Below are 16,086 nucleotides of genomic sequence, written 5' to 3'. Positions count from 1 at the left end.
TGGCGCCCTGCATGGCGAACGTGTTTGCGACAGGTTCCCCATACGAGCCTTTCGTTTTCTCTGATGCTATTGCTTTAATCTAAAATTCTGTACTTTTACTGCATAGTGTGCATGAAGGGCTTCAATGAGACGACCAAGTGTACTCCACAATACAAGCTTTAATGCGCAATTCAAAGCCACGTGGGCCTTTGGGTCAGTTCGCCACCACTCTGGCAACATCGGTCCAAAACATCATGTTGCCGGTAAAGTCAGGTCTTCAATATAAAATCAGAACAGTATTGCCCACCACATTCAAAAATTAAATACAACAATTAAATGCATTTTTGTCTTTTCGACATTGGAAAGTCTCACTTCCAGCCAGTTACTAGTGACAGTTTGGTGTATCCGTGTTAGCCTGTCCCATGCAGCTCCAATACTTTTGAGGAATATGCGGCATGCTTTGAAAGCGCTGACCCAAGCGGACTACGTCAGAACAGATTACGTAACCAATACTTGCAGAAAGACAGGCTGGCTACTTGCTAAGCTAATGATGTGTAAACATTCAGGGGATGGAAACATTCTGCTCATCAAATAGTGAAGCGATCATGGTTTAATTGACCAAAGGGAGTTCAGTGTTTGGCTCATTGGACGTTTACATCCCATCGCAGACCAATAAGACTACTGCACTACTTCCACCGCATGACATCATAGACAAGAAAGAAATCAGAGAATCGGCAAATTTGCACAGGCTGAACAGAAAAGACACCATATTCCTGTTTTCAAACAAACCTTCCAATGATAAAAGTATTTCCTTCAAATATTGAGTATTCCATTAACCTGCCAAGCTTGTTTTTAGAACATGGGAGAAAACTGGAGTACCTGGAGAACAACAACACAGGCACTGGAAGAACATGCAAACTCAAACGGAATCAAACCCTGCACCTCTGCACTGTGACTGCAACGTGCTAAACAGTCGACCTGATAAAAAGTATTTAAAATATAAAATAAATAAAAACATAGTTTTTGTTGAAATGCACTGTTTCAAATGATTAAGCGTAGCAGCGTTTGAACATATTGTATCGTCGTAAAGAACTGAATGGAGTCATTTGATGAATTTACAGCTTTTGAAGGTTGTATTTGCTGAAATGTAAAGCTACTGGAGTGAAAAATGTCCTAACAGGTAAAGTTACATTGGAATATAGATCCTCATATTTGAAAGCAGCTTTTCCAGTCTTGAGAGAGTTGGTTGGCACCTATCAGGTACCTGAAGGTTGGAAAATAAAAGTATGCACAGTTTGCGACTGGCTACTTTCTTCCATGCAACAAAATTAAGGACACAACAAAATCATCTTTGGATCTTTGACAATGCGCCATCCTATGTCACAAGAAATTCCTCTTCACGATGGGCCGCTATGGGCATAAAAGGAGGGAAAACTTGTGTGTGGTCCTCATCCTACCCCGGTGATCAACCCTACCGAGAACCTTGGAAGTATCTTTAAACAAATGCTTGGTGAGGGTGTGAGGCAGTTCACATCCTAACAGGAGCTCTGAGAGGAAAAGAATTCAAGCAAAGGCCGTCCAAAAACTCACAAGTTCAATGGATGCAAGAATGTCGAAGCTGCTATCTAATAAGAGTTCCTATGTTACAATTGAACTTGATATGTTAGGATGTTTTTGACTGAAATAGCGTTTGATTGCTGCACCCTCCTAACCCTGCAAATTCAACAAATGACTACTTTCTGTTCTTTTACAACCTATACAATATCTTGAACCACTGCTGTGCATCGTCATTTGGAACAGAGCATTTTAAGGAAATGTTTGTTTCAATATTCAAATGATATTACAGGTAAAACACTTGATGTCTGGAAAATTATGCAATGCGTTGTTTGCATAGATAAAAAAAAAAAAAAACAAAGAAAAACATAATTTGGAAAATAATTTGCAATATGCTCGATCTGGACGTCCACTGCACTTGGGCATTAACAGTAATACTGTAAAAAATCATTTTTATTGCGAAGAAGGTTGTCACAATGTGACAACACCCTACACGGACTTTCATCACCATTAAAAGGAGCAGTTGACAGGAACGCAATTTATGAGTGCTTCATTTCTCAAAATCGAGATATGACTTCTTTCACTGCATAGCCAGCCGCTGGGGGTGGGTACAAGGGCAACAAAATAATAATGTTCTTCGCTGAGACTTTTATTCCGGGCCTGAATTCCAGCGGTGAGGTCAAATGTCAGAGTCACATAATTTCCTCTCGACAATTTGTCCCTGCTGCCATTGCAATGGGATTATTGCAGGTGAATGGAAAGACTTGGGGTCCTAGCTTGTAGACTGGCATGCATTCGCTCTGCGTAAAACCTGGCAAGTCTAGTCAACTGTGTTTGGGAATTTGGCAACCATGCCTTACAGGGCATTGTGCGGGTCGAGGGTGTTTTCTATTCCCTCGGCACACCTTAGGTAGAGAAAGTAGACTCAACTTGAGACCAGGGCAAACCAGATGTTGTGTCACAGGTGATCTAACACAATTTGGTGGATTTGATCTAACTGCGGGCAGACAGATTCTGTGCTCTACTGATATGTGTGATGGATGTTATCATAGTTCCTTCATAAACATGACATCAGTGTAACACCTCCAATGAGTTTGTTTTTCTTCAACCGTGTTTACAGCGCGCTTGTCCTGCAATTATTTTAAAGGGAATGAATGAAGGGAGCCGCTTTCACCCATGTCAACAGTTAGAATGCACTTTGCGGCAAACACAAAAATAGGGCCCAAAGACATTTCCTTCTCCGGTCAGACATAGATGAACAGTATTTTCAGTGCTAGTTTCTAGTCGTTTTCTTTCTTTGAAAAAAAAAAAGTAGCTGTGCACCTGCTGTCGTATCGCATTCACACAAGGAAAGTGCAGAAACATATTTTGTGCTTTCTGCGCAAATAGTTGCTCAGTTAATTAATAAGCCTGTGTGACTAATTTCCCTCATTGAACAATTGTATTTGAGTTTTTAGCAGGATGATTGAAATTGTACGGTCATGGAAATTGAGCGGAAAAGAGTGCTTTGAGTCTCTTCCCCCGTCACTAAATTCATGTGACATCCCAAATTGCGTCGCTAACTCATCGGTAATTGGCTGAACACCGTAAATGCATGATGTCCATTAAATTTAAACAAAAAGGACACTGCATTAAAGTATTTTTCCCCCCAAACCAGATCTCCAGTGAATACAGTTTAAACGACAAAATCGTCAATGTCTTGGGACAATTGATGGCCACACTGCCGCGATGGATCACATTAATAAAGTGTCCCGTCGATTACAAAAAGCCACATTGGAGAGCATTAAGAAACTGCTTTTAATAAGGAGCTGCAAATTTAAAGGCGGCAGCTTGTTGTCAACTTCCATCTGTTGACTGCCATAGCAACCGCGAAGGGTTATATGAGAATGACAGCTCGGCATCACACTCAGATGGTTTAACAGTTGCTATTTTCTCCTGAAATATATTGAGATTTTTAGAGCTATTCAAAATGAGCACACGATTGGATTTCAGCGACACTTCACAAAGTGAACAACAACAGATGCCTATCTGACATACCTGCAAATAATGAGTGCTGAAAACTGTCAGGTGAGATATTTTTGTTCCATGATGGTGCATTGCTGAACTAATTGTCTTCTCTGTTTCACAGTGCCAACAGTATGCCTAAACAAGTGGAGGTGAGGATGCACGAGAGTCACCTGGAGCCAATAGAGTCCCGGCCTCAATCCAAATGTGCCAGACTCTGCTCCAACATGTTCAAGAACCTTCTGCTCACACTCACTGTCCTCGGTCAGTATTGAGGACGTCTTTTTGTTGAGCATTTTGTGATGTCTTCTGTTTCAAGACGCACATGAAATGGGAGCAGCCATCTGTACTGACTGTTTAGATGTACTGTACCAGACAGTGAGATGACAATCTGTCGTGACCTTTCTTCCATCCTTGCCACCTGTTGCAATTATAAGCGCTCGGCAGCATCCACCCAGTCACCAAAACAGTCTCCGGTGGTGCATAAAAACTATTGTGATTACAACAGGTTCACTGGAACTGGGATTTGTCTTGACACTAGGAAAGGGCACCGATGCAAGAATGTATGGCCTGCAGCCACACATGGCATTTGTATTACAATGTTTGACGACGATGTTGCCTTTCTCACGCCACCTCTACACATCCAGTATGCAAAACATATCGTAGGTTGGAAATGCGTGGGTGCATAGCGTGCTTAATTGTGCAAACATGTGTACATCCCATCCCAATTGGATGCAGATGTGGAATTCATAAGTCTGAATTTAATGTATGTTCGTTTCTGACTGAAGCAAATAATGTTTTACGATTCCAAAAAGAGACTCAGAGAAAGTGTTATTACAAAAAACATTTATGAAAGAAAATCGCACCACTAACGTGTTAACTGAAATCGCTGGTCACAAGGCGCCAGGACAAACAATGCTTGAAAGCAAAAGCGCTTGCAAAGGCAAGGTTCAATTGAACACACAAATGAAATATCCAAAAGTTCAATTTCACAAAAACAAAGCGCAATACTAGATTAACAAACATATTGACAAACACGTATCTATGAACAAAAACAAGAGTGACTATCACTGCCATTGAGAGGTCTACAAAAATCACACTTGAACATAACATAACAGCAATCAAGGTCAGTAATCCAACAAGACTTGGCAGAAGTAAGAGCCCTTAAATACAAGGCTGGGCTTGATGGGGAAACGAGGTACAGGTGCACCTGCTGGAGGGAAACACCCTTCACTCCAGCTGGACCTGGAACACAATCAAGACAGAACATGATACTGTAGAAAAAAGTCAAACAAGGTATAGCTTTATCTATAAATATATATATATATATATATACACACACACACACATCCATCCATCCATTTACCGCTGCTTATCCGGGGTCGGATCGCGGTGGGCAGCAGCTTTAGTAGGGAAACCCAGACTTCCCTCTCCCTCCGTGAGCCGTCACCTTACTGTGGTGGAGGGGTTTGTGTGTCACAATGATCTGAGGAGCTAAGTGTTCTGGGGCTTTAAGCCACTGGCAGGGTCACTCATGGCAAACAGGCAATATATGTGATATATATATGTATATGAACGTTAACTTTGGAGATTAATCCACATTTTTAAAACCATGTTTAAAAAATTTTACTCGCTTTAAGGCTAAGTTCTGTTCACTTTGCGTCCAAACTTAGAGGGGGTCACAAGTGTTAATACAGACTTTTACATTAAGTTCCTTGATGGCTCACTCATTGAAGAAATCCTAAATAATTTGCACACTTTGCGAAGCCAAATTTAAATACCACACTAGTTGTACATCTCTATCCACACACAAACACACCCACACACACGCACACACACACACACACACACACACACACACATATATGGGCATGTCAGTTAATTTTGACGGTCAGTCATTCATCAGTCGCCAGCAGCCGGGCCACCCACCCATCATTATTACTTCATCATTATTTCAATTTGAGATTGATCACAAATTATCAAAACGTATCAATATAAGGCCGAATGATTCGACACAAAGCGATATCACCGCTGTCGTGAAAAAAAAAAATAAAAAATTAAAGGTAACTCAAAATCAACATGATAGAATGCTGTTTCATAAACTTTTACTTTAAAACCAACTGAGTTTTACTGATTCCAAAATGTAAAAAAAATGAACAAGATAGTTATTCTAATATTTGAGCATAAACAAAGTAAAACAGAACAAGCTAGTTCTCGTTTTATTGACTAACTTATGACCAGAAAAAGTGTATTCTTTTTTGCCCTACCACGTCAATGTAAACAAATCCTTAAGATAGTGCTTCACATATGTGAACAATATTTTTTTTTTAAAGTTTTGTGGAACAAAAAAATATTCACAAGTATTAAACGTGTATTTCCGCAGCAAATTAACCAGCTATGTTCACTACTGAAGCTAACAATAAACAATTTTGCTAAAGACTTGCATTTTCAAAAATATAATTTGGTCTACATCAGGGGTCTCAAACTCAGGTCCTGGAGGGCCGCTGTCCTGCATGTTTTCCAAGTCTCCCTGTTGCAACACACCTGATTCAAATGAACAGGTTCAATATCAGGCTTCCGCAGAGCTTGCTGATGATCTGATCATTTGAATCAGGTGTGTTGCAACAGGGAGACTTGGAAAACATGCAGGCCCTCCAGGACCGGATTTTGAGACCCCTGATCTGCATGGTCTGGCAGCAAGGCACTTCTCTGCGTGCTCCACAATCATAAACGAAGAGAGTTATCGTTTAAAAAAAAAAAAGTCTAATAGAAAAACCTGAAAAAAATAAAAAGGGCACTGGTACATTTGAGCGTAGAATGATCTTGTTTATTATACACAGCAGCACGGTGATTAACTGGTTACCACATCTGCCAGACTGTGCAGACATTATGGGTTTGATTCCGGGTATCCATGCCTAAATGGTTTTTCTCCGGGTACTCCGGTTTCCTCCCACATTCCGAAAACATGCATGGTAGAATTGGATGCTCTAAATTGTAATTGTACACATATGTGCACACACACATATATACTGTATTGGCCCGAATATAAGACGGTGTTTTTTGCATTGAAATAAGACTGAAAAAGTGGGGGTCGTCTTATATTCGGGGTCTCGAAATTATAACCATTCACGACGCTAGATGGCGCCAGATAGCATTGAAGCAAACGCTGAACTTAACTCCCAGGCCAAAGTGAACCCCTGCCACGAAAAATAAAAATAAAAACAGCGGTAGCACGAAGAGGAAAAATAAAAAATAGTGGCAAGAAGGAAAAAAGAAGAAAATAATAGAAGAGATAACAGAAAATGGAGAAACATAGTGACAATCTGGAGAAAAGTGGGTCGAAGATCAGCCAGGTTAACCGGCAGCTGAGGAGAAGTTATGATGTAATTTACATTTCAAAAACCAGAAGCCATTCATTTACGAATGTGATTGCACTTTAGATTTGAATGAGGCAAAATAACATGCTCTTTCTCTCAAATACTGTATATTGTTATAATCATTGGTTTCAGATGTAGTGTAATTATTTTTTGTATAAAAATTTATTTGATGTTCAAAAAGTCTTTTTTCAAACTTGAGTTTTGAAAAAGAGGGGTTCGTCTTATAATCAGGGCCGTCTTATATTCGGGCCAATACTTTATATATACATTATATACATATACAGTACATACACAGGGCGGCCCGGTAGTCCAGTGGTTAGCACGTCGGCTTCACAGTGCAGAGGTACCGGGTTCAATTCTAGCTCCGGCCTCCCTGTGTGGACTTTGCATGTTCTCCCCGGGCCTGCGTGGGTTTTCTCCGGGTGCTCCGGTTTACTCCCACATTCCAAAATATGCATGGCAGGCTGATTGAACACTCTAAATTGTCCCTAGGTGTGAGTGTGAGCGTGAATGGTTGTTCGTCTATGTGTGCCCTGCGATTGGCTGGCAACCGATTCAGGGTGTCCCCCGCCTACTGCCCGGAGACGTCTGGGATGGGCTCCAGCACCCCCCGCGACCCTAGTGAGGATCAAGCGGTACGGAAGATGAATGAATGAATGAATATATATACACACACACAGTGAGAGAGAGAGAGGGGGAGAGATTTCACCTTTTTCTCTTTCATTGAATCACTCACTCGGGTGGCTCATAGTGAACACATGCTCTGTAAATTATACTTGTCCTCCAGAGTAATTTAAAGGGTTATTACATGACCAAACATACATTACCAAACAAAATGTAAGTTAATTAGCTGAATTGCATTAGTGTTTATAACAATGTCCCACGTTGCATTAGGAATGCATTTTTAATACTGTAGCTTTTGTATTGCGACAACCCTACAGTTAGTATGTGCTAATAGGCGGTGTAGCTGTGAATGTGAAAGACTGAGCACCAAACTATGTTTGGATGAGAAGGCCAGAGCAGCGAGTGCAAGTGGAGAGAAGGCTGGGACAGGGCAGGTGGTTCTCGCAGACAGCAAAGTTCTGTGTTGTGGTTTTTGGTGTGGACAAAAATATATATGTTTCTCTGAAAAGAGAATTATAATTATAATGTTGTCAATTATGTTTTTTTATAAACAGGCAAGACTATGGCACGAGCTCAGTTCTTGTCTGTTTGTGTCTCAAAGTGTAAGTCAAGTTGATTCATTCCAATATTTTTAATTCCACTCAAGTCACGTGACTTGAGTCCCTCACCTCTGCTTGGCAGTACTTACACGGAAGGAGAGATATCTCAGTACCATTGATAATCTGTCACGAGGCGCGTAAGAGCCTGAAATGGGAGTGAGGGTCAGGATGGGGTGTTCCTTGCAAATGGGCCAAAGAGAAGCTACAGGAAATCGAGTGGCATCCAAAAACACTTGCACGTCAGGAGTCCACAGGATGCCGCTACACTGGAAGATGGATTGAGGAGCTAACAAAAGATGGGAGGCTTCTCTTTCCAGTGTGTTATAAAACTTCCACTTGGGCAGTGCGAATTTGGCAGGAGAGGTTGAAGAGTAGGAAGCGTGGCACTGGGCTATGTGTGTTGGCGGGGGAGGGAGGGTGGGGGCGGGGGGGGGGGGGGACTGACAGAGGGTAGCTTGTGTCTTGGTGAGATAGGAAGATCCAAAGGCCAAACCACAGAGCTGCCAATGGGCATGTACAAATCCCACAAGCAGGTCATAAAGTAATGCCGTTGATTAAATAGGAAACAAACACTGAGAAGGGAATGAAAAGATTTTTTAAACGGCTGCTCCACAAACAATGATATATTTCATCCCACAAACAATTGTCTTCAGTTTTATCTTCTCAACCAACCACTTTACTTAAGCACATAAAAAATCACATGTTTTTTATTGCTCTGCCACTTGACAACCCAGGCTATGGTTACCGGGGTAACAGTGTTGCGCATGTCCCTTTATGCTCGCCAGTCAGTCAACATCGTTCTCCATTCAATAGAACTGCCACCAACGTCATTAGTTTAACTCTGGCCTGTCAGTGGATTTCTTTCACCGCCATTGTGCTACTCATCAGTCCTTGTCACATCCTGTGTGAATGCAGCTTGACAATCACTTGTACAAACGGTTCTTTATTGAGGAAATTATTGCTCATGTTTTACTCATAGTCTCAGATGTCTTCAATGAACGATAACTTCAATATGTATTGTTCTGCACAATATTTCGGTGACTCTTCTGTAATTTTGCCTGTGTAGACTTTACTGCGACATCCCTCCTTGTCTGTCTACTTCAGGTGTGATCTTAGGTGCAGTGGCAGGGATGTTGCTTCGTGTAGCCTCCCCAATTCACCCGGACATCATCATGGTCATTGCCTTTCCTGGAGATATCCTCATGAGAATGCTGAAGATGTTGATCCTGCCTCTTATCATCTCCAGTTTAATCACAGGTCTGCCAAGTGCAGTACACATTATAGTGCACTGTTGACATTTGATTACACATTGTACATTATCTACTTCAGAACCAGTTGCCTGTTTGATTTATCAGTGTAATTAGTTGCCCCACACTTCACCACAGTAGTTCAGTAGATGTAGACTCACTGCACCAATTCGGACAACCTGACGAGGCCCAGTCATGATGTACTGCAAATTCGACTTATTACAAAAATAGTAATGCTCAGTTTTGACTTGTGTTTTGTCTGATGTGCTATTTATAACCTTGTGGTTACAGTCGACCGATGCTCTACATTTTCTAGGAGAGGTCTTTCAAATGTTTTTTTTTCCACCGTGCATGCAGCTAAAACACGGTAAACCTAAACGTGTGTTATAATCAAAGGTAAGAATATGTGATACTTTTCAAGTTAAGGATCAAATTAGAAAATACACATGCATGTGCCGTTGTGCCTATGCTGATGGTATTAGATGGAACAAAAATGAGGAAAATATCGCATCATTATGTGCCTAAAATGTCTTTTTAGGTATGAATCGTTGAGTGCACACTCTGTCTTTGCCTGGCTGCAGGACTGGCTGGTTTGGATGCCAAATCTAGTGGTCGTCTGGGTACCAGAGCAATGGTCTACTACATGTCCACCACTATCATCGCTGCCATCCTGGGAGTCATCCTCGTATTGGTTATCCATCCTGGAAACCCCAAACTCAAAGAGAATCTCGGCGAGGGAGAGAAGAATGATGATGTGTCCAGCTTGGATGCCTTCTTTGATCTGATCAGGAACCTGTTCCCAGAGAACCTGGTGCAGGCTTGTTTCCAACAGGTAAGTGAGAAACACAAACATCCATCCATCCAGTTTTTCCTCCAAATGGTGTCCAGGCTTATGGATGAACTGGAGCGTATCCCAGCTGACTTTGGGTGAGAGGCAGAGGAGAAACGCAATCATTAGTCCTCATTTTGGCTTTGCTTACTATTCGTCCCTTCAAAGGGGCCTTGGGGGGGACTTCAAAGAGCTAAATTGGAACACCCATTTGGAAGTGACTGAGAAATAAATGGAGCATCCTCTGAAAACAGTCGTAGGAAAAAACATGACATAGGTTACAAAATGGGAAGATGACAGAACTCTCTCTTACTCTCAGATATACTATTCCTCAAATTTCACATTACAAATTGACTTTAAGGTTAAACCAATATGTGTTCAACATGATATAGGTTTTGAACAAAAATCAAACCAGCGTCATGTGCTAATGCAAAGGCACTGGGGAGAAAATGAGAGGGAGAAATGAGGGACAGGGAATATGTATGTAGGACGACTGTATGTAGAGTTTTCATACTGGAATAATCACCCAGATTATCAATGAACATTGGATTCCCGTTTTAGATCCAGACGGTGACTAAGAAGGTGGAGGTGGTTGTTGAGGAAGATGTCAATGCCACTGCTGTGGAGGGCCTTTTGGCAAATATTACCAAGGAACCTCAGTTTACCATTAAAAAGTCCCTGCAGTTCAAGAGTGGAATGAATGTCTTGGGTCTGTATCACATTACGAAGCCTAACACTAATAAAACGGTTAAGTCTGATTTCAATTCCCTCTCCTGTCCACTTTCATTGTCAAACTCTCACAGTTGTGTGACTTTTCCTCACAGGTCTGATTGGTTTCTTTATTGCATTTGGCATCTGCATGGGCAAGATGGGAGAGCGGGCCAGATTGATGATTGAATTTTTCAACATTCTCAACGAGATTGTGATGAAACTTGTCATCTTGATCATGTGGTTAGTAGTTGGGGGGGGGGGGGGGGACACACAACAACTACAACATTTAAACGACTATTGGGCTGATCTTCCATTGTCTTGACATGTGTTAGAAATATAAACTCAGGTTGTACTATGTCTGCAGATATAAGCCTTTTTTACTTTTGCCAGGTATTCTCCCTTTGGTATTGCCTGCCTGATCTGCGGTAAGATCATTTCCATAAAGGACTTGGAAGTGGTGGGCAGGCAACTGGGAATGTATATGGTCACTGTGATTGTTGGCCTCATCATTCACGGAGCCATCTTCCTCCCGAGTATCTATTTTGTAATCGTCAGGAAAAACCCCTTCAAATTCTTCTTGGGGATCTTCCAGGCCTGGATCACCGCCCTGGGCACTGCATCAAGGTCAGGATTGAAGATCATAGATGTCTGTATCCTAACATGTTTTTTAATAAGCAAACTAGGAAACTCAGCGTATAATTTTTTTATTCCAAGCGCCGGGACACTGCCTGTTACTTTCCGCTGTCTGGAGGAGAATTTGGGAATCGACAAAAGAGTCACTCGTTTCGTGCTCCCAGTTGGTGCCACCATCAACATGGATGGAACTGCTCTGTATGAGGCTGTAGCTGCTATCTTCATTGCCCAGATGAACGGTGTCCACCTGGACCCCGGTCAGATTGTGACCGTTAGGTCAGAAACCATACATAGTGATAAACTGTGCCTAACATTTCTATTCAATAAATCTGTTGAAAAAAAAACAAACAGTCCATCCATCCATCCATTCTCCGAGCTGCTCATCATCACAACAGTCTAAAATAGGTAAATCAATACAATCTTGTCCTGTAGGGACTCGATATGAACACTTTCTCATCGTGAATTATGATTAGCATTGCAAAACTGCTGTAAGACATGTGGGGAAAAAAAACATCACAGAAACACACACCAACATTCCACTCAAATATGCTGCATTTTAGGTGCAGAGTTCCTCTCTTTAAGTCTTGAGTGGGTGTGTCCCCAACACATACCAATGTCATAATCCTGGACAATGATCTTGATGGTTTATGAGAGGAGTTAAGGAAGCCAAACTAGAAAGGTGTTATCAAAAGAGAGGAAATTTGGCACAATGCATCACATCCTAACATTGGTCCCAGAAGGATTGTCTCACAGCCTCTGGAAACTGACAACTAATAACTTGCAGATTTCCATCTGGATAAATTCTACACAGTCAAAAATGTTTTATTGGTGGTTGCTGCTTGAGGCTGTTGACAAAATTTGGTCTGCTACTAGCCCTGAAGTCAAGGAATCTCAGACTCACTCGTTTTCTCACCGATGCAAGAATGACTGGACAGAGACTCTTGTTGGAGAGCTAATTTTTTTTCCCCACACAAACTGTCACAGATCAGCCAGCAATGGTTTTGACCAAGCATTTTGAAATGTAGGGGTCAACATCACCCACTCATCCAGAAGGGAATTTCAAATTCGTCAAAAGTCTAAAGTTGCACCAAACATGTTGCTCGATTGCTGCTGATTGTTATTTTGCAAAAGAACCGCTAGACTGGTGCAAGAAAAGGTCGGTTTGAATCAAATTAGCTCAAATTGCTGAGGTATACAAATTGCTGTACAACTATGAGGCTGCAATTACTCGGTTTTATAAAAAGGCAAACTGTAGTTGCCTTCTGGTAAGGGAAGACAGAATAATTCTGGAAGGTGGACGCATAATCAGATACAAAGAGTTTGCGCAGTAAAATATATTTATATATATAAAAAATAATACAAATCCGAAACATAAAAAAAGTAGCAGAGCAAAATTCTGAGAGCAGAAGTTCAAGCAATAAAAGAGGCAATGCTGAACGAGAGGACCAAGCGAGACCAAGGCCGAAACACAAATACGGGTAACTAATGTATTTGCAACATGAAGGACGGTAAGCAAACTACAAAGCAAGGGAAGAAGGTGTAGGTCAACACGCGGGGTTGAGTTAGCAGATTAGGACTATTGACCAAGACAAGCGGTACAACACAAACATACACACACACACAGAAAAGCTTTGTATACCAAAAAAATAAAAAATAAAAGGAGTTGAAAAAGACTATTTTAACGACAGAAATAGAACAAATACACAGTACGAAAACTACTGGTGTCTCCAAATATAATTTTTTCAAAGTAATTGGCATTGGCTCGATTGTGAGAGTTTATACTGAGTGACCTTCAACTTGAGAATTCATTATAACATCACTCGACCCACTTGTAATTGAAACCCTTCATCTTTCATTTGTGCACTTCTGAACATGAATCACCCACGTGAAAGCCTTCTAGTTGCTGCTATTCATAGTAGCACCATTTGGAGTCATTTTCTGTATTAGGCTTTTCAATATAATGCTTGTGTAAGAATGATTATTGACTATGTATTTGTCTTCATCCAGTCTCACAGCCACTCTGGCCAGTGTTGGAGCTGCTAGTATTCCCAGTGCTGGACTGGTGACCATGCTCTTGATTCTGACTGCTGTGGGGCTGCCAACCCAGGACATCAGTCTGCTAGTTGCTGTAGACTGGCTTCTGTGAGTCTCTGTTTGTTTCATTGTGTAGTAATGGCTTTCGTTGAAACCGTTAAGTTTGATTACTGGCAAAGAAACGAGCAGTCCAAAATATATATGTTCTAGATCTATTATATCCATCCATCCATCCATCCATTTTGTAACGCTTATCCGGGGTCGGGTCGCGGGGTCAACAGCTTCAGCACGGAAGCCCAGACTTCCATCTCCCCATAAGTTTTTGATTGGGTTGAAGTCTGGGGATAGACTAGGCCACGCAACGAAATGAATTTTATGCAACCAGTCCATTGCAGCACTGTTAAGATGTTTTTGAGTCACTGTCATGCTGGAAGACCCGGCCATCTATAGTGTTCTGAGAAAAAGTTAGTTTTATTCATCCTTAAATGTGCTGAAGTTGGTCTGTACCCTAGCAGAAAAACAGAACCGAAACAATATTTCCACTTCTAGGGTTGTCTGTGGTTGTGGTGTTTTGGGGTAATTTTTCCAATCTAAAAACACGGTGGGTCGAGTTGATGCCAATTAGCTCAACTTTTGTTTCATCTGAACACACCACAAACTGCCAAGCCTGCTCTGAGCAATTTAGTTGTTTCTTGGCAAAGAAAATGCAGTCCTGTACATGTGCCTTCTTGAACAGGCGGACTTTGCAAGCACTGTGTGATTTCACTCCGTCACGGTCACCCAGCTAAAGCTTTTGCCCCTGCGACCCGGCCCCGGATAAGCGGTAGAAGATGGATGAATGGATGGATGGACGGTCCAGCGTTTTACCACTTGTGTTCTCTGTGTCTGAGATCTCGATTGCCGTCAGTAAAAAGACAAAAAAAAAGATTTTACTCAACACCATTGACAACATTTTGTAACTTTGATCGCTTGCTTAAAAATGACATATGCCAGTCACCCTCACTCAGCTGCAGGAGAGACTGTCAATAAGGACAGGAAGACAGACACATGCTTAATTTAAAGCAATACTTGACATGTTTCTTAATGCAAACTGTACCCCTGAATCTCATAATTAAATAAATGATCTATATGAGCTAAAGAGAATGAAATCCAATGCAATCTGGTGGGGCGCTGCCCACTATCCAGTCTTGAACTGCAGAGCAGCCACAGCAACTCAAAACCCTGCTTCTTCTTATAATGCAAATTGTCTCCTCAGGGACCGGTTCAGGACCTCCGTGAATGTGGTTGGGGACTCCTACGGTGCAGGCATCGTGTACCACATGTCCAAGGCAGAGCTTGAAGAGCTGGATGCGCACGCGGCTAAATCAGACGACATTGAAATGACAAAGACCCAGTCGTATTACGACGAGATGAAGAACCACCACGAAAACAATTCCAACCAGTGCGTTTTAACGCCTACCACAAATGCTAACAATTCTGTCGTAGTAGATGAGTGCAAGGTACAATTAATGCTTACTGATCTAGAGACTTGTATATAACCATCTCGCTGATTGCACAGTCACTTTACGTTGTTGCTTGGCTCTTTCAATTCACTGCACCTTTGTTTCATTAACTTTAACACACTCACTTGATAGCTCAAGTGATGCATGAGGACAATGCATGTTCTTCTGTACTTCTTTGGGAACAGCGGCTTTTGTCTCGTCAATGTGTAGAAAACAACTCATTCAAAATGTCTTCTAAGAAATCAAATTGTCACAGCACATTTGATAAGCATCGTGCATTTTCTGATGCCTATAATCTGTTGAAGATTCGCTCAAAAAGGCCGTCACTGAGCAGTGTTGGACCAGCGGATCTCACTTCGATCAAAAGTTTCCGCTGCATCCATTTTTAAAGCCCATCTTAATGTGAAATTGTTCCCATGATTTGTCTCAGTTGCTGAAGACACTGTTTCTTTTCCTGTGTGCAGTGTCCCACGTGGACCCTTCCATTCATCTAATTATATCTCATTTTAATTATTAACAGATTTCCAATGGCTGCAATGGCATTTGAAATCCAAAGATGGGAAACGTTGCCGATAATTGGCAGCTCAAATATTCCCGAGACACACCTACCACACAGTCATTGAGTCATTACCGCACAGGAATGAGTATATTAGACAAAAGCGGGTTTGGCCTAATTGCGAAAGTTGGTGTGGTGTAAAAACAGTGCAGATTCAGGCCTTTATTTGAATGTGTTGAAGGTTTCACAACAATACAGGAACATACTGTATGTATCACATGCATGAGCACCAACATGTATGTATCCTATTCATTTATTCGAGGATGGAAGGTGTTGCCTGGTAACACTGGCACCAGCAATCTGTACAAAGTGATAATCTACATCCCCTTCCAAACAGACCTAAGGCTTGCTATTTCCACTTGCTTCTTTGTCTGGTTTGGTTATTTTGTTGTCTCTTCATGGCATGACTCACCTGCTGAAAGTGGACATGATATAGC

At 41.6% G+C, this 16,086-nt stretch overlaps 1 protein-coding gene and 1 long non-coding RNA gene across 5 annotated transcripts in view; one reads left to right on the top strand and one right to left on the bottom strand.

Moving 5' to 3' along the window:
- Positions 1-16,086, top strand: part of LOC127597199 (excitatory amino acid transporter 2-like) — a 36,115-nt gene that overhangs the window by 16,301 nt on the left and 3,728 nt on the right. For 3 of the 4 annotated variants that reach the window (XR_007961608.1, XM_052060086.1, XM_052060085.1), the window contains exons 2-10: positions 3,662-3,801; positions 9,242-9,394; positions 9,966-10,216; positions 10,775-10,922; positions 11,038-11,164; positions 11,315-11,548; positions 11,639-11,833; positions 13,565-13,699; positions 14,847-15,090. Coding sequence is in view for 3 of the 4 variants with exons in the window: in XM_052060085.1 (XP_051916045.1) it covers positions 3,662-3,801; positions 9,242-9,394; positions 9,966-10,216; positions 10,775-10,922; positions 11,038-11,164; positions 11,315-11,548; positions 11,639-11,833; positions 13,565-13,699; positions 14,847-15,090 (1,627 nt within the window). In the remaining variant the exon portion in view is untranslated. The remainder of the gene's footprint in view (positions 1-3,661; positions 3,802-9,241; positions 9,395-9,965; positions 10,217-10,774; positions 10,923-11,037; positions 11,165-11,314; positions 11,549-11,638; positions 11,834-13,564; positions 13,700-14,846; positions 15,091-16,086) is intronic. The other variant, XM_052060087.1, reaches the window with a different exon arrangement.
- LOC127597237 (uncharacterized) lies at positions 3,824-8,552 on the bottom strand. The gene is made up of 2 exons (XR_007961612.1): positions 5,385-8,552; positions 3,824-5,336 (listed from the first exon to the last, which is right to left on the bottom strand). It is a non-coding gene; the product is annotated as an uncharacterized LOC127597237 (long non-coding RNA).

This window comes from Hippocampus zosterae, chromosome 3 (genome assembly GCF_025434085.1).
Source record: "Hippocampus zosterae strain Florida chromosome 3, ASM2543408v3, whole genome shotgun sequence".
NCBI lineage: Eukaryota > Metazoa > Chordata > Actinopteri > Syngnathiformes > Syngnathidae > Hippocampus > Hippocampus zosterae.
This window is presented reverse-complemented; position numbering and strand designations above follow the sequence as displayed.